Source organism: Amblyomma americanum, chromosome 10 (assembly GCF_052857255.1).
Source record: "Amblyomma americanum isolate KBUSLIRL-KWMA chromosome 10, ASM5285725v1, whole genome shotgun sequence".
NCBI classification, from domain to species: domain Eukaryota; kingdom Metazoa; phylum Arthropoda; class Arachnida; order Ixodida; family Ixodidae; genus Amblyomma; species Amblyomma americanum.
Window position 1 is genome coordinate 13,561,221 of NC_135506.1, and position 22,903 is coordinate 13,584,123.

A 22,903-nucleotide genomic window follows, 5' to 3' on the forward strand; every position below is an offset into this window, starting at 1 on the left:
CAAGATATTGTTTGGCTGCAGGCTCTCTTTCTTTTTTTTTTCTTTTTACCAGCGGCGTATAACACCCTCCGAAAAATATTTTTGGTTACGCCACTTCTCTGGTTCTCCTCTATATTGCCAATAGACACTTTTGAGATCTAAGGAGGAGACATACCTGGCATCACGTAGTCTGTCGTAGTCTGTGTGCGTCAATGCCGGGGAGCGGGCGAACGTCCTTTTGGTTCCCACTGGTTCAGTTCTCGGTAATCGACACAGAACCGCACGGTGTTGTCTTTCTTTTTGACGAGGACCACTGGTGACGTCCATGGGCTTGTCGACGGCTGGATAACACCGTAGGCGAGCACTTCATCGACTTCGAATGGCTTCGCGTTCCGTCCGGGAAACGCGGTATGGGCGCTGGCATACAGGCGGTGTGGTCTCGTCGGTGACCAAGCAGTGCTTCGCGGCGACAGGAGTACGACCGACCTTGGAGCTTGTGGCGAAGCAATCCACAAAATCGGTTAGAAGCGCCGAGAGAAGAGTGTCCTGCTCAGGTTCAGCAAAGCGGAAGTCCGGGCTAGTTGGTTTGCCATAATTAAGGAGCCGCCGCGCACCAGAAAAACGCAGACAGGAAGAAGGGACAAGCGCTTAACTTACAACTAAATTTTATTCAGGAGCGTCTCAGAATAAAGATGGTACAATTCCACACAACTAACAGAAGCATGTCGGATAAGATACCGACCCCCCGGTAACATTAATCACAGATTACCTTTGCACATCCAGGATTGGCAACTATTATTTTTTTAAAGAAAAATAGTCGGGGTGCTGACGCATGAAGTCGCGGCATGAGCTGATTGCCTTCGCTTCGATAATATCCATTGTTATTTTGCACTGGTTTTTGGCCAGGATCTTGCAGTCGGGAAAGTTGGATTTGCAGGCAAGTTTGTGCTCGCAATCGCGCAATGCTTCGTCAGAAAGCCTGATGTAGTGTAACTTATATAGCAGTTATGCTCGTACAACCTTTAATTAAGACATCGGCCGGTTGCCCTGTAGAAACACGTACAGTCTTTGTCAAGCCGCTATCTGCAGCCGCACGTGGGGAGAGGGGGGGGGGGAGGGGGGTTCTGCGCGTTGATGGAGCAGCTGTGCAATAGGCCCCCGCCACTGGCTCTCCGTTAAAGGTTGAGGCTTTACACATACACCGGATTTTTCAGCTTTGCTAGTTATGTATTGCTTTTCGCCCTAAAAGCAGTTTTATTACAATGAATTTGCTTGGCACCTCGGCACCACCACATGTACCAGCGACGGAGTTACGCTGTCAGGCCAAGCCAGGCACACCGTCGTGCTACCAAACTATTTGGCGGAATGACAGCGATGGACGCTCCGCCCTGTAGTCTTACCTTCGTTGTGAAAAGCTGTCATCGAGTATAGAGCGAATTTACTAAGCCAGATGCCGAAAACTTTCGCTACCACTTCCTTCGTACATGCGCAAGCTGCATATAACACTTCAGCGAGGAGCATAGGGTAACACCGCCAGAGCGCCCTTTACCAGAGGTCTATTATACTCACCTTCCCAAACGTACGCTTCTTGGCGCAGCCAAACTGCTACTGGGGTTTTTGAAGCCGTGTTCAAGTTGATGGATTAAAAAAAAAACTAGTTAAATGTACTTGCTGGGATAAATTGCGAATTCACTAGCGCTCAAACAAGCTGTAAGCTGTGGAAAGCCCTGTGGACCTAAGTCGACCACAGAGTGGAGAGACCATGGGTGAGAAAACGAACCTAAATGAAAATTTCAATTAACAATGCTCGAAGCATAGACGTTTGCGGCAGTGTAGGGCCTCACGAACGAGCGTACAACTCGTCTGTCGATCTGCGATTTGCCGCAATGGCAGGGGAATACGTAGTAACTCGAGCAACAGGTTTAATATTTCGCGCCTCTTTCAAAAGAAGCATCACCCAACGAGCGATTGTAACGCAAGTGGGGCGCGTGCTGCCATCTAGTGGCGATGTGAACAGACTCTACGCGTCTTTTTGAACAAAGTCGAAAGAGGGCGGCTTCGATATGCGCCAAATTAGAGTTCCTGTATTACGCCTTAGAATTACCTAGAGTTGCGCGTTTGATTTCTGTGGGCTGCTCACGTCTCTATTGGCGACACGCGATCACATGGTTGAAATGAATTCATGCATTGCGAAGAAGCCAATTCATTTGCATCGTTTAGCACTGGCCGTTGCTGACAAGTCTATTCGTACATCTTCTGCTCTCGTGCTTTGTTTTTTTTTGTTTGAGGGCACATATTCACTGAAAATGAATTATTATTATTATTATTATTATTATTATTATTATTATTATTATTATTATTATTATTATTATTATTATTATTATCAATAACACGAAATTTTATCACAAGTGCTCGCCAACTATTAAAAAGAAAACGTTTATGTTTTGTGATGTTCACAACAGATGGCGCCAACCATCCCACACATGGTAAATATTTTTGTAACTCTTTGATATAGGCCTTGGTGCAGCCGACGCATTACTAGCAAACGATGTCATTCAATGCAACAGAAATAGGCCTAGAACAAAGTGAGTTCGGCAGTCAGAATGAAGCGGATCGAGCCTGCACTTGGTTTAACCACTGCATCAAATCCACCTCCTGCGTGCAACTGTTGCGGCTATCCCTCATAATTTGCTTAGGGGAGCAAAATGGCACACAAACGCGCGACCCGTGCAACTCCGGTACTTATGATAGAGTAACTCTACGCTACGCCTCGAGTTCTTTCCTTCCTCCATGACGCCTTGCCACGAAGTTGCGCCATCTGTGCTCAGGAGCAAGCAACAGCGCAAGCAAAAGTTCATGCCACTGCTCACAGAGGATGCCACTTCTCTTTTCTGCGTTAGTCTACGTCGTCCTTTTCTGAGACCCTGTGCGCGCATATTTTGTAAAAGCTGTGCACTACCTCAAGCAAGCTCTGGCAATCCGTCTGGCACGGGACGCTTCGCGAAAGACGTCCCCCTGCGGGGCTCCCTCTCCCTTGGAGGACCCCTAGGGTCTGACTGAGGGAGCGGAAGGCCTCTATATCGACGGCAATAAAGTTACCTAGAGCTTGAAGCAAGAAAGGAGCACATCCTGTGAGAATGCGACAGTATTCCGCCCCCAAAAGAGCTGATGCGACTAGCCCCATCCCCAGAAGAGTGGTCTGGTTTGTTTTATGGGCGTTTAACGCCCCAAAGCTACTCAGACTATGAGGGAAGCCGCAGTGAAGGGCTCCGGAAATTTCGACCACCTGGGTGAGAAGGCATTCTCAAGTGTTGACTACGATAAACAAGGCAAGCAAGCGCAATGGTCGGCAAAGGTTGCGACCTCTTGGGTCCCGACCCAGCCTCCCCTAGCCTGGCTTCCCCATCCACTCCCTGTCTGTACAATAAAATCGTTTCCACCTCCTTCTACGTCGTCCTACCCGTCTTTATCCTTCCCTTCGCGCGCTTTTTCGTCTCGAACTTTGTCCAGTTCGCCAAAATTTCGGTATTGTTCGCCTTTTTCCTTCCTTTGCCCTTCCTGTTGCACGAACGACTCAGCAGAACCGGCAAATGGGTCTTTAACAGCTGTCGTTGTAAAAGGATCTCACATTTTGTAGAGCGCATGTAGCTCTTTGGCGTTAGATCGTTCCCTGGCTGAGCGGTGCGTCTCAGCGTAACCGAGCGCTGATAGCAGAGGATGAAGGACGGCGATAGCGACTTTCCCGTGGCATCAAAGTAGCGCACCCCATCATCATCATCATCATCAAAACGTTTATTTCCACCGAAATGAAACTCCTTTTTGGACCTTCCGGCACGCAGGCCTAAGGGAGCCCTACTTAGGAGCCTCGCAAACTAAGGTCTGGTGAAGACACATTGTCGCTTCACGGCCTCAGCCGCCAGGCGGATGGCTTGTCGCTGCTTAGCGGGGTCCTCGCTCCGCAGCAAGGTCTCCCAGGCTTCTCTATCTTCTATCTTTTGCTCGTCGCCCGGGCTTCCAGCACATTCCCATATGACATGGTCGAGAGTGCCCCTCTCCCCTCACGTTATACAATATTGGTCTTTCATCGTCTACTCGCCGATGACGTCATCAGCAAAACTTGTGTCACTCGGAAAGAGATGGCGCCACAGTAGCGCGCATTGGTCGTCGCCCGAGTTGCGGCTCATCGGGGCGGCAGTACGATGTGCGCGCTGCGCAAGTCGAAACCTATTATCCTCCGTTCAACACTACGTGCACCGTATGCGGTTGCCTAGGATTCGAGTACCGCAGCGCAGCTCGGCTCAAAAATTGCATCACCTAGCAGCATAATTGTCGGCAAATTTTTTAGTTGTCCTTGATGCTTTTCCCGCTAGTAACTGCGTAACACCGATCTTTCGTCTTTAGCGGTCTCTGTCGCACCAGTTCTTGTTCTGATCAGTCAGTGTCCTGATCAAGTTGTTGGTGCAATCTTACCGGAAATAATTGTCATAAGATTTTTGGTTTCTCATAGAGATTACACTGTACTGTTTCGAGCGGTCACCTACGACCGCATCGCCCCAAGACGCCATCCCTAAGTGCCGTGTGTGCTTTCGGCTCTTCATGCTTCAGTTTCTCGTGTTTTCTGCGCCTCAAAAGCTTTCCCAACTTTTCTCGCGCATCACGCGCGAAGGAAGAAATTTTAGCGGCTTGAAGAAAAAAATATGCCATGCCAAACAGTTTGTGCATTGCTGCACGGGATCATGCATGAAATTTCATTGACCTGCGGGAAGGCCAGCATAGGCCATACCAACCACCAAATTATATCCCAAAAAACGTGCCAAAATCACCAAATTTTTTTCAGCAGAAATTCTTTCCACGTAATTCTGATTCTCAAAATATATTATCTGACTACACCTGGTTAGAATAATTCTGTAGCTCCATTTTAAGGCATCCGCATCAAGGGAGAGAATTAACCTTCATCTTCTTCCTCCGTGAGCGCGCGGGCACGGCACCTCGAGACTCGCGCAGCTCGGAACGAGAAGAACTCGGCCGTGGTACCATGAACAACCCCAGCACGAAGTGCGACAGCAGCAGCAGAAGCCAGTCGAGGGGTCGTCAACCCTACCGAGCACCGCAAGCAGCCCACGGTCCCGCGGTGCCTACGCGACCTGTCGAGAACGGTGCGCCGCCGAATCGCCAGGCTTCGGAGCAACTCAATTCCGAGTCTTCCAGAGCTTCGAGGTCCCCTGCGAGCTCCCCTCGCGCCCGGAGCCTCAGATTCCCCGGAGGTGAGGTTTCCACCAGGAATGCACCTCTGTCAAGGGGCAGCTCGTCGCCGAATGGTTCGGCTGGTTCTCCTTCACCAAACGAAGCTTCGTCACAAGCAACTCTAAAGGGTTCCTCGCCATCAAAGAGACACGTACGCCTTGGCGACGAGCTGTCAGGACTTGTACCGGGTTCATCGTCCCCTAGAGTTCTTCACTCTGAAAACACCAACCTCTCATCACCGACAAGTAGCCACGACGCGAAGAAATCATCGACACCGAACAGCTCTGTCTCTGATCGCGGCCGCGACGCCTCTCCCAGCAATGCACCCCCGCAGAAGGACTCCGCGTTATCCAAGCGCCCGAGGTACTCTACCAGGAGCTCGCTTATCAGGGAGGAGTCTGTATCACCTAGGCATTCTACAGGAGCTAACAATTATGGTCCTGGCCCCGAGAAACAATCACCACGGACGTGCCGCGTCTTGACGACAAATCCTCGTACTCCAGACGTACCGGCGAGCTTATCGTCTCCGGGCCTGAGGCGTGGAAAAAGTCCTCAACTTCGATCGGGCGACAGAGACTACTCACCCTCGAAGGAATCCACCTCAAACTTAAATCGTGGCTTTCCGGGCGCCACTGGCTCAACGGCAAACTCCAAACTGCTGAGACGTTTCTCACCAGCGAAGTGTCGCAAGAGCTCTCCCACACGTACAAGCCGTCGCCCTGCAGACACCTCGAGGGGCTCACAAGGTTACAAAAGGTTTCTTTCGAGGATTCCCTCCAACCCAAAGGAGTTCCTGTCTCTCAGGGGTACCGTGCCTAGCGATGGCAGACGCCGGCTTCTGAAAGATGTCCCGAATGCGCCCAACAGCCGACTACCGTGGAGAGGGGGTGAATTCGGGTCGGCAGAGCGGATCTCGGAAACCAGGACGACATCGCTCCGTGATGCTTGGTGGCCCCACGGCAGTCGAACCGCTTCGCTCAGGTGAGTTAAAAAAGAGGAGCTAGATCGTGGGAAGCATTGCACCTTGGTAGAAAATCGATTACAGCGAAGTCTGCTTACACCAACTAGAATGCACTGAATGATGCGCTCAACATCGAACACCCGAAACTGTAACAGTTATCGTAAAATATATCGCTTGCACCGTGCTGGACATAACTGCGTGCTCTTCCTTATCGCAACTATTTCAGCTGCCCCTGGCGTGTCCAGGCTCCTTGGAAATTCAAGCTGAGTAATGTGATAACCAAGCTTTTACGACACTGGAGAGGATGCATTTAAATGGCAAATGCAATATGATCATATAGCATTCGTCATTTAAAATGATCCTCTCCAGTATCGTCGCACTGTTTGCGACAGCTTCTCCTCCAATTCGTCAAGGTGTCACTGAAAAGTTTTCCTACGATTCCGGACAGCCTGATAACAGAGGCTCGCTTTAACGCCCACTTTGGCTTCGACCTGAAAACCGACTCCTCTAAAACCACAGCACGCCTGTGAGAACCGATCACACCCTTCATGTTGAGATGCATCGGCCTCTGCCGGCGTCAACTTTCTCGCAAGCATGTTCCGAGGTACGATATAACGACTGCCCTTCGCAATGTCAGGGGCCGATATTGGTTGTGAGAGTGTGAGTTCACTTCCATCATATTCTGCTTCTCCCGCACCTGTGACAGATGGACGAATCAAAGCGTGAGCTGTTCTTCCGTTGCTGTTATAGTTTGTACGGCTGTTCTTTCACAGACCTCTCGCTGCAATGCGTGCAGGCGCCCATCGGAGAAGTCGCCGTCCAGCCCCGGTGGTCTTTCGGGCACACCGCATTCGCCTCGGATCAGGTCGGCCAGCGATGTTGTCCGAAGTCACAAAAGCTCCTTCGCATCGCCCGGGACATCGCCCAAAACGGTACAGGCGGTGAGGCATTTCGATTACACATCAACGCCCGGCACGCACAAATCAACGCACATATATATCGCCTCGGAAGCGATCGAAGGATGGAGATGGAGTGTAGTACAACATGATGATTATCACTATGCGTCAGAGAATTCGTATTGGGAACCATTGTGGAGCTGGTACCTTATGGAACTTTCTGACGGGCTAGTTGGTACACCTCTATTAAACAGCGTGCGCTAACAGGACGTACACAGGAAACTTGGAGACGCGCTTCTTTCCTCTGTCTCCAAGTTTCCTGTGTACGTCCTGTTAGCGCACGCTGTTTAATAGAGTGGTACCTTATGCTGCTGCCATTGTAGGAATGGAAGTACTCAGGGCGCTCCATCTACGCCCAGTGGTTTACGAACCACTAGTGCACGGCACCCGTTCTTCAGTGAAGCTGGATTAGGCGCCCGTCCAAGCTAACACAAAGCTGCAGCGAAATCCGTTATGGATATATCCTATGCGGTCAGTATAAAGGATCCGGAACCCGTCTCAAAACAAAAGAAACACATATTGCGGAAACGGCTCTTATGCTTCGCGGGTTTGCCCTGCACAGAAGTGGTGTCGTCGTCATGGATATCTGCGATGTCACGTTACCGCCAGGGCTAAGCCTTGCGACGGCACCAGGCTTTGTCAGGCCAAAGGAATGCGCTTATCAAAGAGAGGAAAGAAAGGTCGGGAGGGAGAGTTACATCATGTGGCCGGTCTTCGCGAGCCAAGCTATCTTGACGATGTACCCTATCCTCTTCCTTTACCCGAACTCGCCAAAGTCGGCCCCAAGCTAAATTGTCCGCCATATTTCCCGTTGCCCTTGGTGCTTTCCGCGCTAGTAACTGCATCGCAGCTGTATATAAGCGTCAACTAGCCAAACTTTAGTCTTTAGTGGTCTCTGTCGCAGCTTCTCACCCAAGTCATGCGTATAATTCGTGCCCTCAGCAAGTTGTTGGCACAATATTACCAAAGACCATTTCGCATGTGATTTTCGATTTGTCATAAAGGTTACTCTGCGCTGTTTCCAGGGGTCTTCCATCACCGCCTCGCCCCAAGACACCGTCCCGAAGTCCCAAGCGGCTGTCGCCAGGCGATGGTTCGTGTGCGTTCTAGCCTGGACCACGGTCACCCTCCTGGCCGTAGCATCGTGGACTCTGGTGTCTCGTCTCAGACCCTACCGTCTAATGGGGTCAGAGCCCTGCCAGGCTACCTCGCGCATCCACTACGGCAACCTGGTGCGCCTGTCCGCGAACCATGAAGTCCACCCTTGCGACGACTACTACAGCCACGTGTGCGGCTACTGGCACAAGACCGGAAGGCTTACCGTGGCCAAGGCGATATGGCACCAGTTCCTCACCAGGGCCATGCTTCGTGTCGCCGGTCGTGCAGACCACAGGCCTGGCTCGCTGACCGGTATGGCCACCCGATACATCAGGGCCTGCTTGAGGCCGCTCGAACACAACAACGTCATTGAGGTGAGACTGGTGCTCAGTACGGGCGGAATACACTGGCCATCGCTGCCGTCGCGAGCCGACTTCCTGTTCGCCGTGTTCTACATGGCGCGACGCGTCCATTCCCCGGTATTCTTTGACGTCCACGAAGCGGAAGATGGCGCACAGCGATTGATGACCATCACGCGAGACAAGGCATTCGAGATGATGGACGCCAAGCTAACTGAGTTGGTGAATAATGCGTACGCCGAAGAGCACTACCGCGTCTGCTGTGAAGCATTCGCCGTCGTGCCCGGAAGCGTTCGCCGCTGCCCCGGGCTCTACGAGGATTTCGTCAAGATGAAGGGTTTCCTCGACAATCGCGCCAGTAATGCCACGGAGACCACGGATGAGCTCAACGCGACCCACTTGCTACGACACACGCCCTCTGTTTCCGGAGATCGCTGGGCAGATGTGGTCCAATATTACTTCAGTGCCAGCCTTAGCAGCCTCAGAGTCCGGATGTCTGGCAGCCTCAAACAGTTCACGTCGGCGTTCCTCCTGCACGAGCACTTCGGCGAAGAGAAAGCGCTGGACCTTGTCGGATGGCTCGCCGTTCAAGTTCTGATCCACTACACGAACTCCACGTTGATTGAGAGCTTCTACCGCGACCCCGATGTCGCGATCGAAGAGCACCACCAGCGCTGCTTCACCACAGCGTACGTAGTATACGGCTACGCTGTGAACCGCCTCTTTATGAAAGACTCGGACGCTAACGTCATAGATGTCGTAAGTTTCGCAAATAACATTAGTACCACGTTCAAGAACGTGTTGAGGAACGGCACTCTGCTTCGAAGCGGCTTCTTCCCGGAGCTCAGAACGGTGGACGTCGATCGAACGTTCCAGATCCTGAAAGCATCATTGGCAGCCTCTGACGACAACCTCAGCCTGCCGCAGTTGGGCAACCGCCCTCTAAAAAACAAGATGCGGCTGGGCGAACGCGACAAACCTGTGATCTTGGCTTACGGCGCCTCTGATCCGACGGTGTTCGATGGCTTCCAGATGAGCCCGCAACATCTGAACGCTCCGTGGAACCACCCCGACGCACTGCCAAGTGCCCTCCTCGGCGGACTCGGCATGAGGCTGGCCGGTTCGCTGTTCGTAGACTACATCAAGCTCTCGCGAATGTTTCAACACAACTACAAAGAGAACCAGAAATGCCTCGACCCCGAAGGGGTGAGCGACAGTTTCGGCCTGGACCTGCAGGCGGCCGCAGCGTCTGTTAACGTGGCGTTGAGCCTCCAGGACAGCCGCTACAGCTCGGCGTCTAACCAGCCTTTCTTCGACGATCGCGTCGCGCTTGCGTTCGCCTGCTGGCTCTTGTGCGGTGACGAGGAGCGCGGCAGGGTCATGTGCAACACGCCCATGAAGCACAGTCCGTACTTCGCCCGCGCCTTCGGCTGCGTCGAAGGATCCCCTATGAACCCCAGCGTGAAATGTGTGATGAAGGTGTAGGCAGCGAGCTGCGCTGAAGTTTCCACGCAATTAACTTTCTGTACTGCTGTAAAAATGGTTCTCAGCGCCGCCTCGTGCGAACAATTTCAACCGTCTACGCGTTATTATGGCTCGCCCTAAAACGCCTGTGTATTTAGCAACTTCTCGTTTCTATTTGATTTGTGGAGGTGGCACATCGTTGGCTACTGTGAGGTGAGGCGCTTTAGCGTATCCCGACCTTAGCTGTGCTTGTACATACCGACGAACCGATGGCTGTGTACGAGCCATCGATTAAAAATTTAAACAAGGCTCAGCACGAACTGCGTTGAAACTACCACGCCAGCTATGACAACGGCACTTAATTCTTGCTGTGTCGACACAGAGCCTATGATTTACACAAGTGAACTGTTTTGGGCGATGCTCGTCACGTTTCTCATCAGCGAGTGTGCAGTGCCGTGATAAATGCTCATTCCAGGGAATTGGTTTTAGTGCCAAAATGGTGCTAACAGGGTATATTCGTGCTTTACTGGACCAGCACTGAGTCATTTAACTTAGCATATATGTGCAACCACCGCCTGTTTATATAGGAGGTATTCCGAGGCTTGGATTGGGAACAGTTGGGGATAAGAGTTAATGGAGAATACCTAAATAATCTGCGATTTGCCGATTTCATTTCCTTGCTGAGTCACTCGGGTGATGAACTCCAAATCATGATCAATGAGCTAGACAGAGTAGTACGGTGGGTCTTAAAATTAACATGCTCAAAACCAAAGTAATGTTCAACAGTTTATCAAGGGAACAGCAGTTCACAGTTGGCAGCGAGGTGCTGTAAGTGGTAAAGGAATATGTCTACTTAGGGCAAGTAGTGACAGCTGATCCGGATCACGACAGGGAAATAACTACAAGGATAAGAATGGGGTGGAGCGCATATGGCAGGTTCTCTCGGATCGTGAATTGAAGGTTACCAATATCCCTCAAGAGAAGTGTATAACAGCTGTATCTTCACAGTACTCACCTACGGGACAGAAACGTGGAGGCTAACGAACAGGGTACTTATAAGGACAACACAGCGAGCCATGGAAAGAAAAATGACGTAGCGTTAAGAGATCGGAAGCGGCAGAGTGGGTGAGGGAAGAAACGCGTGTTAATGACATCCTAGTCGAAATCAAGAGGACGAAATGGGCTTGGGCAGGGCATGTACTGCGAAGGCAAGATAACCGCTGGTCCTTAAGGGTAACGGAGTGGATTGCAAGAGAAGGCAAGCTTAGCATGGGGCAGCAGAAGATTAGGTGGGCGGATGATATTAGGAAGTTCGCAGTCATAGGGTGGGCGCAGCTGGCAAAATGACAAGGTTAATTGGTGAGACATGGGAGAGGCCTTTGCTGTGCAGTAGGTGCAGTCAGGCTGATGATGATGATGATATGTGATGTCTCGCTACCTCATGTGGGGCAGGACAATACTATACTGCTGAACGGTAATAAAGCCGCCGATGAAAGACCTTGGGAATTAGACGTCTTGCCATACCAGTTGTTAAACGATCCAATGAGGTAACTTGCGAGGCAGACGATGTGATTATGGCTTTCAAATAACCCAAGAACAAAGGATGTATAATTACGTTAAATTAATTTAATTAATGCATAATCAAATAATTAGTACCGTATTTCGCCACTTGGCGTTTCAGTCGCTATAACGGTTGCTTGTATGCGCGCAAGGTAAATACGCTGTCGCCGGACGTGTCTGTGCTGTGCGCTCTTTGCTTCGCGAACGTTGTCGCTTCAAGCCGCTGTTTGCTGTTTTTCCACGATATTTTTTACTACCCGCGCTATATACGCTGAAGCTGGCCCAGCTATAACCCGTATAAACCTGTATAAAAGAAAAGGAATTTTTTGAATACGGAGTCCCGCACAGGAACTCTTCAGCAGGAACACTTGTTCCTCCATGATCAGCGGTTCGCAGCCGAAGGCCATCTTGTTTCCGGATAGCACAGGAGTCTTCTATACTAATTTGGGCGTACTTTTAAATAGGAAACACCCGTTCAGGCTTTATACGCAAACTTCACTCGTGCTTGCTGGATGATTATTGGCCTCTTTCGTTTATGTTAAACTTGACGGCGACTCGAACGCATTTCGCGAGGCGAAAGCGCATTCCACGCCGCAGCGAATCGTTTAATAGAATCCCGACAGTCCCTAATTAAGCTTTTTTGAAAGAAAGAGTTTTTATCACAGTATTGATGAGCCTACACGGATCCACTATCCGTGGCGGCACGCATTTATCGACTAGCAAGCGCTGTTTTGGGTGATGCCGTCCACGCGGCACTTGGGTCCGGCGGTCACGCGAATTACTGCTGTGCAGACGAGGGAGCACATCCGATAGCTGCACAAAAGAGACCACATTGAGCCCTTTTCGGCGCCTATGTATTGCGTGTGCGAGGGCCGTACACAATAGATGCGGTTGGGCAGCAAAAATAGCGGAAAAAAGCGCCCCCACAGAATTGGCGCCACAAAGGCCGTACATGTTCGTGCGCATACAAGAGAGCTCGCGTTCGCTCGGAATTGCCTGCCTTCCGAGTACACCAGCTAAAGATCTATAGGCCACGAGCCTATACATTTGCGTACAGGTATTCCTGCACGCACCAACGTGCATAGCATACACAACTGCACACTGTACATAAATGTAGATAACTGTATGCTGTGAAAGCGACAACTGGAGGTACGAAGTAAAAAAAAATGCATTCAAGGGCATAACAGCAGTGAGGGAACCTTTTGCACACCGTTAATTTCTCAATTTCTCGTTTTAAGGTAAAAGGTACGGAGTGAAGTTTAGAATAAGCAACAGACGATTTAAGTCAGAAGAGGTAGGTAATCTATTTTACATATGTAGTCGTGAGAGAAAAGTGAAAAGGAAAAATCCCCCCACGATGCTGGTTTTAAGCAATGTCCCTAGGTGTCTAAGCAAGGAATATGTTGTCTTTGGGCACGGGCCAATTAACGGACGAACACAAATAATCATTTGTTTTTCTTCACGGTGCACTATACAGACCCGCCCCCGATTCTTCCACGTGCGCCACATCACACTCACACAGACACACACCACCAGCCTTCCATAGGAAACCATGGTTTCTCATGCTGCGAAACTGAATGAGCATCGTGCTCCCGGCGAGTCTGTTAGTCCTGGCATGCGCCTGTAAGCCTCCGCCTCCTCAGTGGTGTTTCTGTTTCCAGCCGGTGGGTAACGGTAAAATTACTCGCGTACGTGTGTGCGCCGGCGATGCTTTGGGTAGATCACCGTAGATCAACTTCTTATGTGAGTTAGGTGCTTGGGTCTGCACCTACCCAACACACACAAAACCTCCTCAAAATCTCCCAAAAATAGTCTATCGGGACATTTGGAATCTCCCCAGGAGGTGCTCATTTTTCCCGAACACATCCAAAAAACGTCCCACCAACTAGCAGTGTCCAAAAAGTTGTGCGTCCCAGGGAAAGCCCCAAAAGGTTAATGCTCGATTTCTCGGTTCTGGCTCAATAAAATTATTTCTCCTTTATCATGCAGCCTTCAGGCATCTAAGCGCACATATGTGCCAAATTTCAGGCACATGCTGTCGTTGTAGGCGGTGTAATATATCTGTTCACTCGTATGAATGCATTGCCTGGCCAACCTTTCACTGTGGGTATAAATATATTCAAAACCGTCGCGGCGTATCATTGGCTCTCAAGAAACTCAGGACCCAGCCCGAAGTGTTCCACGCCGGCTGCAAAGATGTATGTTCGCCGCTTGTTACGGACTTGTGCAGGGACAAGGGCTTAAAGGACACGACTAATAAAGGAAGTGAGACTCACGACCACAAGGGAGGAAAAGTTCTCCAAGTGGCAGACTGACAAGAATAACAGCAAAAGCCTGCTCAGGTTCCTGAAAAAAAAATGCCTACGCGACTTTCTATAGCATACAGCCAGCCCAATTACACCTTATGGCAAGTCCTAGAATAAAAAAGTCAATAAATCTGCTGCTCCATTTTAGAAATCCGCATCAAGGTAGTGAATTGACCGTCATCTTCTGCCTCCGTGAGCGCGCGGGCACGACGCCACGAGACTCGTGCAGCTTACAGATTTCTCGGAACGAGAACAATATTTTCTCCCGATTATTTTGTTCCATAATGGCTGCATTTGGGCGAGTTGGTTTTCCATTCTGAACGTAAAAGCGCAAAAACACAAGGACACAGACTAAGGCAGACAACACGAGCTCTGCCTTAGTCTGTGTCCTTGTGTTTTTGCGCTTTTACGTTCAGAATATTTTGTTCCTTCTTTTTCTTTCAAACTAATCTGAAATTTCACCCAAGGTTCATTAAATAGCTTGACGCCAGCTTTTCCTATTTATGGAGTATCCCCCCCCGAACCCTGGCCAATCTTCCGTCGTGGGTATGTGCCATGCGACCAAGGCAACAACCACAACTCGGCCGTGGTACCATGTACAGCCCTAGCACGATATGAGACAGCAGCAGGAGCCGTTGAGGAGCCTTCAGCCTTCCCGAGCATTGCCCGCAGCCCACGGTCACGCGATGCCTATGCGACCTTTCGAGAACGCTGCTCCGCCGAATCGCTGGGCTTCGGAGCAACGCAGTTCCGAGTCTTCCGGAGCCTCAAGGTCCTCTACGAGCTCCCCTCGCGCCCGGAGCTTCAGATCCCACGGAAGTGAGGTTTTCCCCAGGAATTCGCCTCTGCCAACGGACCGCTCGTCGCCGAAAAGCTCGGCTGGTTCTCCTTCACCAAACGAAGCTTCGTCACAAGCCACTGTAAAGGGTTCCTCGCCACCAAAGAGACACGTACGCCTTGGCGACGAGCTGTCAGGACTTGTACCGGGTTCATCGTCCCCTAGAGTTGTTCACTCTGAAAACACCAACCGCTCATCACCGACAAGTGGCCACGACGCGAAGAAAACATCGACACCGAATAGCTCTGTCTTTGATCGCGGCCGCGACGCCTCTCTCAGCGATGCGCCCCCGCAGAAGGACTCCGCGTTATCCAAGCGCCCGAGGTACTCTACCAGGAGCTCGCTTATCAGGGAAGAGTCTGTATCACCTAGGCATTCTACAGGAGCTAACATGATGGTCCTGGCCCTGACAATCACCACGGACGTGCCGCATCCTCACGACAGATCCTCATACGCCAGACATACCGGCGAGCTCATCGTCTTCGGGACTAATGCGTGGAAAAGTTCTACTTCACTCGGGTGACGAAGATTCGTCCTCGAAAGAGCGTGCCTTAAATGCGAATCTTGGGTTTCCGATCGCCAGTGGCTCAACGGCAAAATCCCAATTGCCGAGGCGTTTTTCATTAGCGAAGCATCCCACAAACCCTCCGACCCGCACAAGCCATCGCTCTGCAGACATACCGAGGGGGCTCACAGGGTTACAAAAGTTTTCTTTCGATGGTTTCCTACAACCCGAAGAAGTTCCTTTTCCCCAGAGGTACTGCGCCCAGCGATGACAGATCGGAAACCACGACGAAATCGTTTCGTGATGCTTGGCAGCCCCACCACAGCCGGACCACAGCTTGGCTCAGGTAAGTTAAAAAAAGAGGAAGCTCCTCCTCAGCAAAAAATCGATTACAGCGAAGTCTACTTCGCTTCCAGTTCGGATACATTTAACGATGCGCTCTACATCAAACACCTGCAAGTGTAAAATAGAATTTACATCGTGTTCTACCGCCTCCTAATTACAACTCTTTTTGCTTCCCCAGGCGTCCCCAGACTCTGGCAACTCAAGCTGATCGAGAAGTTGCGTGGACACCTTGCCGGCTTGACCTTCACTAAGGGACCAGGGACCATTCCCTTCGCATTAGCCCAATTTAGCCACCATATCGGTTTTCCATTGGTCTCACACAAAATACGCAGGATATTGAAAAATAAACGTCGACTTTAGCGTGTGAAGAATATCTGGTTAGTATGTCCATGGTCGCTTCTAAAACTGAAGATACGCGAAGATTAGAAATTCTGGGCTTTTTTGATGGTGGTGATAACGGAGCGGTTTTCAAAGGCCCCAAGTCGCTTTTTGAGTCACTCATCGCACAGTCTTCCGTCCATGCCACAGAGTTCAAATGTCCTGAAAATTGCATAAAAGAGAAGTCACGTGGCGCCGCCACGTGGAGCCTCGTGCAACGGCGACCGATGACACATTCGTGAGCTTTCTGGATGAACGCTATCGGCCGTCTCGATGGGCAGTTATCATCGCAGTACAAGGGTGGTGAGCTGCTCTAACCTGCGGTCGGTGAGAGAGAGTATGGTATCTTACCACGAGATCACTCTCTCACTTTATCGCAATGATAGATTAATCTACCCCCCCCCCCCACACACACACACACAAAAGTTCTCACAAAACATCAGCGGGTCACCTGGCCCCAACTCCAACCCACCACCATCCCGAATCCCATATGACGCTCGGCTGCTGACCCGAAAGACACGGGTTTGATCCCGGCCGCGGAGTGGTCACATTTCGATGGAGGCGAAACTCTAGAGGCCTGTGTACTGTGCGATGTCAGTGCACGTTAAAGAACCTCAGGTGGTGGAAATTGTTCCGGAGCCCTCCACTACGGCCTCCCTCATAGCCTGAGTCGCCTTGGGACGTTAAGCCCCCCTAAACCAAACGATAATATATAAGGACGAATTCACACCCTCCTGCAAGCTGTCTGGTCATCCCAAGGCCACCCTTGCTCATACCCTGCAAGAGTACCATCAGGAAATTCCGCCGGAGGGTCTGCAGCTATCGAACCCCGAACAGTGCCGCATGAGAGGCCGTGTTGCTTAGCTTCTATCTGTACGTCTAACTCCGGGTCGCTGGCAGAGCCATAGAGGTCGCTCGACAACAAGGGCTCAAGGCCACCTGGCGAGGCTGCACCCCCACAGACTCCCATCACATCTTTGTCGACGAATAGTTCATTCTGTCTCTGAAAAGTGTTCGTTTCTGTGTTTTTTGGTACGCGCTCGCGCAGACACGCGCATGCATAAGCGAGTGGTTGTCCACGTTTTCTGCGCAGTGGAAAGGCGAATATGCTCTTAGCTGAAAAATATTTAAGTACCACATTCATGCAGCTCTCATTTGGCACATTAAAGAAAGTTTCGCAGCGCGGGTCATCATGCACGCAGCACGTGAGGCGCTGCATGCAAGGCTGCAGGTTTCCCGCGAGAAAAAAACATTCAACTAGCTGATGCGTGACTCAACTCTCTACCCCCTCTCAACCCATTTTTCAACCAGCCTAGAGACCCTCCGCCTAAACAGGCGTCTCTACCCCCTGCCACATAAGCAACTTTCCCCGGAGGACTCCCACTACCTTAGACGCATCCAAACACTTACTTTCCCCAATCTCCACCCCGTATACACAGCATTCTCTCAACTGTTATACGCAGATACATGTCCTTGGTGTGGCGATATTCCCACATTCACGCACATTACATGGACATGCTGAGCTATACCGAACCACTTAAAGCCGCAAAATGCGGCGAAAGAGCAGTGGGAGGTGTCGCTGGGCTGCGGCACCCTGAAAAACCAGGAGGTGCTAGTCGCCATCGCCAAAGCGTCGGCAGAAGCCACTGGAGTCTTGGACTTAACACCCCACCCACAATCCGCTCTGGTCTTCTTTCTACAATTAAATGTTTATTCTCTCTCATCGTATGTCCTCCTGGGAAGACACGGGCTTCGGCGCCGGAGTACCCGGGTTCGAATCCGACCGCGGCGGCCACGTTCCAATGGAGGCAAAACGCAAAAAGGCGCCCGTGGGGTGTGCGATGTCAGTGCATGTTAAAGATCCCCAGGTGGTCGAAACTATTGATGATGATGGCCTCTGGCTGAACGGCACGTACCCACGGTGGTGGATTGGCCAGGGTACATTGTTGATACAAACGCACCCATGGATAAGGAGTGGAGTAATTGGATAATTTTGTGAAGACGCAAATTTGGATGAAAAAAGGTGAAAAAAAGGAAATGAAATAATAATAATAATAATAATAATAATAATAATAATAATAATAATAATAATAATAATAATAATAATAATTGGTTTTGGGGGAAAGGAAATGGCGCAGTATCTGTCTCATATATCGTTGGACACCTGAACCGCGCCGTAAGGGAAGGGATAAAGGAGGGAGTGAAAGCAGAAAGGAAGGAAGAGGTGCCGTGGTGGAGGGCTCCGGAATAATTTCGACCACCTGGGTATCTTTAACGTGCACTGACATCGCACAGCACACGGGCGCCTTAGCGTTTTTCCTCCATAAAAACGCAGCCGCCGCAGTCGGGTTCGAACCCGGGAACTCCGGATCAGTAGTCGAGCGCCCTAACCACTGAGCCACCGCGGCGGGGAAATGAAAAAGCTGTGAATTCACATTCTAGCATAAGAATAAACCTGATGCAATTATATACCCGTGAATAAAATCGCACACAGGTTTCAAGGCATATCCCTTGGCGATTGCCCCAAAGGAGAGTAGTATCGGATGGATAGAGGGAGCCCCCAATCGAGCGAGGGGGATCTCCAAGTATGTTCTATTGAGAGAAGCCCGCCGGCGGCAAAAGAGGAAAAGGTGATCTATTGACTCGAAATTATTCCAGAGCCCTCCACTACGCCCCCCCCCCCCCCCCCCCCCCACACACACACACACTCTTCTTTCACTTCTTCCTTTATACCTTCCTTACGGCGCGGTTCGGGTGTCCACCGAGATACGCGAGACAGTTAACTGGGTCATTTCCTTTCATCAAATACCAATTTTACTCCGGGGCCGCGCGACAGGCTGCTGCTGCTCTGCGATCATCTTATTCGCGCATTTAGCTTTGTCCACACCTAAAGAGTAGTACGTACGCATAGGTGATGATGTCCTCAGGCTTAATGGCACGTATACCCACGACGGCGGATTGGCCAGGGGGTATTGCAAATGCACTTATGGGCAAGGAGTACAGTAATTGGATGATTTTATGACCTATAGACTCGAATTTGGACTAAAAATGGAGATTAAAAAAAGACTGAAATGAAAAAGCAGTGAAATCTCATTCTAGCAGAGGAATCTACCTGATGCAATTATATATTCGTGAATAAAATCGCACACTGATTTCAAGGCACTCGCCCCGAAGGAGAGGAGAATCGGGATAGAGGAAGCCTGTTTGCTGTGCGTGAATACCTCTTCCTCTTTCAGTTACTCGTAATCTCAGAAAACCTCAAATCCCTAATTACTTTGCCGAGTCCTTTTCCTTTTGAACTTCATTACCACAAGACCTTTTTGAGCATTATGTCATCACCGTCCAAGTCGTGGCCTGTTCTCAACGGAATAGGCATGTGCCATTTTCCAATGAACGACAACACTAGCATGCGCCAAGGCGGGAAAGAAGCAGAAGAGACATCTCGGTAAGTCGCGGCCTTTTTGAGCCTCTATCTTGGTTTAATAGCTGTACACGACAGATCTATCATCTTTACCGCCGGTGCCTGGACCACCAACTGCAAAAATTTTTTATTGCAATCTCTATCATAATTAAATATTGGGCATTATTTTTCGCGGATCGGCCAAGCCGGCGAATAGGCGGATGTTCTACCTCTGCGTCATCCGTACACTTTGGACTATTTCATTTACGGGATCAATAACACCGTGACATACCATATGGCGCGTTGCTGTGTTGATCTCGTAAATGAAATAGTCCAATGTGTACCGATGACTTAGAGGTAGGACATCCGCCTCATTCTCCGAGGGTATACCGGTGCTACTATGATTATCTGTGGCATACCAGATAGTTGAGAACGTGGTGTGGGATCAGGAACGTATCCTAGGGGACCCCTTCGGGCGCTGACTTCTTGGCAGTGTTCTTTTTAAAAGCATATGTGCCGCCTGCTTAGCAGCACCCCCCCCCCCCCCCCCCACCCCAGAAAAAAAATATTCTGGCTGCATGCCTGTGCAGGAACCTTGGTCAGAAAAGCATGCTAGGCAACGTCCACGAATTTTTACGCTCTTAAGGAGACGCTGGTAGACATCACACAAGAATGTACGACCGGCGTTAAATTTGCAGGGCCGGGTCATGAGCCGCTGAATTCCGTGCAACCTGGGCGCACAACCTCAAACTGACATGCATTCTGTCGTGTTCTCCGCGTTAAACCGCAGGCTGCAGGTTTAGATTTCAGGTTAGATGCAAAAGCTGGAATTGGCCCTTTTCGAGACTCGCGCAGCCCGAAAACTTTTGACGCAGGTTGTACAAATTGATGGCAGCGCACACTCATACACTGACGTCCAATCACGATGACGAGACGGTCGGAAAGTTCTGCGTATACTAAATGAGTTGGTGATGAAGAAAAAAAAAACAGTCTATCTCGTCGCCGAGACGTAGATATGCAAGCATGGAATGCATTGCATGAAAGGCGTGGCGCATTCTATAGGCGGCTATTACATAGTGGTAGCCGCACTCCAGTCTCGAGGACCCTTCGTCATAAGCAACTTTGCTGGATGACGCGCTCGGACTTCTTCGCCGCCTTTGGCAGGTACAGCGACCCGCGCCAAAACGCGCCCAGCAGAAGGCTAGCACCTTGGCTGCGCGCTCTCTCTCCGGGCGTTTCCCTCGGGACCCGACGATGGCCAGGACTCCGATTTCAATCCGGTTTACACTTTTAAGGAAATATGCGATTACTACAAATCCACCCACCAAACTCTTCCCACTCCTTGCAAAGGGCTGGGGAAGGCCAACGAGCGGGTACTCCTGCGCCTGCTCACTAACACGATGCTGTGCCCGGCAACTCTAAAGCATTTCAATCCTCAATTCGACGGGCGGTGCTCACACTGCGGGGAGGTGTCGGACACCTACCACGTGGTGTGGGCCTGCCAGCAGAACCCATCCCTACCCCCTATCCCAAACCCCACCCGAGAGGACTGGGAGGCGACCCTGTCCGGCTGCTGCACCCTCCAGGCCCAAAGGGCCTTAACGCAGCGTGCCCGGGCTGCGGCAACCGCCAATGGGGTGCCTGACTAGGCATCCCCACCTAGTGGTTGTAAGGGCGTGACCCTTCAGGTCACGGACCCCAACACCTCTCTATAATTAATGTTTTTACCACCACCACCACCCCCCATGCAGCTGCAATAAATGTGGTCGCGTTCGTGCAGCCCACCACGACCTGTAGCGCGTGCTGGGCGCGGTTCGGGTGTCCACCAAAATGCGAGACGATTACTGTCCATTTCCTTTCCTCAAAAACCAATTTTCAATTTTTCCGCCACCTCCTGGCACCGGTCCAGCGGGCTGCTACAGGTGCCTTAAGTGCCGCCGCGTGCAGCGACTTGCCTTTCACGTATTGGGCAGCGCGTTCATTGGAGAATTTTCTTTGGAGCAGCTTTGGTACCCTTTTTGGGTAGTACTTGTAATTGCTCTAGAAGCTCCTTGTGGGGACTCTTCGGTTTTCCCTACGCAGCCTTTTTGGAACGCCTTCTCCGCGGCCGCCACGTCTTTGTTTACCCGCACTCAGCGTGACTACTGTGACGGCCAAGATATACTACGATATGATCCCGATAGTGAAGCCGACAGTCGGCTTATGTGGAGCTGTGCCTCGCCTTTTATGCGAAGCATATTAACGTAGGTTTCGGGCCTTCGCGCGACGCCCGGCGGTGGCCACCATTGACCCTGAAGTGGGGTCACGTGACATGACGTCACGTGATGACGTCACACAGGCTGCAGATGGGGCCTCATATCGCGCCGTCGGACGCCTCCCGGCGGTGGCCACCATTGACCTTCAAGTAGGTCACGTGACATGACGTCACGTGATGACGTCACACCGGCTGCAGATGGGGCCTCATATCGCGCCGTCGCTCGCCTCCCGGCGGTGGCCACCATTGACCCTGAAGTGAGATCACATGATGTGACGTCACGTGACGACGTCACACCGGCTGCAGATGGGGCCTCATATCGCGCCGTCGCCCGGCGGAGGCCTGCACGCTTCGGTTCGCGCCGTCGCGCGCGACGCGGCGGCGGCGCCACCATCGCTGCATCACGTGATATGTGACGTCACGCCAGGGATGAAGCGGCGCGCGCCCGCCGTCGCGTCAGTCTCTGTGCCCGCAACCGCGCCAGCGTCTTTGCGCCGGGCGTGTATGCGGTCAAGATGCCTCCAAACGCTAAGGACGTTAATAATAGGAATGCAAAACGAAGGCTGCAGCGTGCTACGGAAACCGATGAAGAACGCGAAGAACGCCTAGCCAAGCGGCGCGCTCAATATGCGGCTCGCTGCTTAACATGCTTCGCATCCACTGGGATTAACCTTGATAAGCCTACAATTTTTTAACGCCGACTGACTGCTGCTATCGCTCATACCACAGTCGCGCATGTGCTCTCGGCTGGGAGTGAATTACTTGCCATATCAGAGATCTTCGTCGGGGCGCTCTCATTCTGTCTTCCCTCCCCGTAAGCCACAGCCGCTGCGTCGGCGCACACTAGTCTCCTTTTCCCCGTACATCAATAGTGCGGCAGAGCTACACTGAACTAATATGAAAACTCTTAATCGATCATCGGTGGATCGTTTGAATGCATTAGCATTTCCTGTTGCTGCTGATTCTGTTGTAGCTCCGCCTTATGGTTTGGTCTATGGGGGTATAACGTCCCAAAACGACTTGGGCTATGCGGGACGCTGTAGTGAAGGGCTCCGCAAATTTCGACTTCTTTAACGTGCACTGACATCTTATGGTTTATGGGGGCTTAACGTCCCAAAGCGACTCGGGCTATGAGCGTATGATGCGATAGCGCTATTGGGTTAATGCCCATATATGCAGAATTGGTCTTCTACTTCACATTCAGAGATCACCGAGAGTTGTACCACTACTGGCGCAGTTGTGCAGCGATGCACCAC

At 51.1% G+C, this 22,903-nt stretch overlaps 1 protein-coding gene across 1 annotated transcript; it reads left to right on the top strand.

Annotated features, from left to right (window-relative positions):
* The first annotated feature begins 5,014 nt into the window (after positions 1 to 5,014).
* On the top strand, positions 5,015 to 10,398 carry LOC144107429 (uncharacterized). Its single transcript, XM_077640423.1, has 3 exons — positions 5,015 to 6,204; positions 6,981 to 7,125; positions 8,166 to 10,398. The coding sequence occupies exons 1-3, from the start codon at positions 5,015 to 5,017 to the stop codon at positions 10,080 to 10,082; spliced, it is 3,252 nt and encodes a 1,083-aa protein (XP_077496549.1). The 3' UTR covers positions 10,083 to 10,398.
* The last annotated feature ends 12,505 nt before the right edge of the window (positions 10,399 to 22,903 follow it).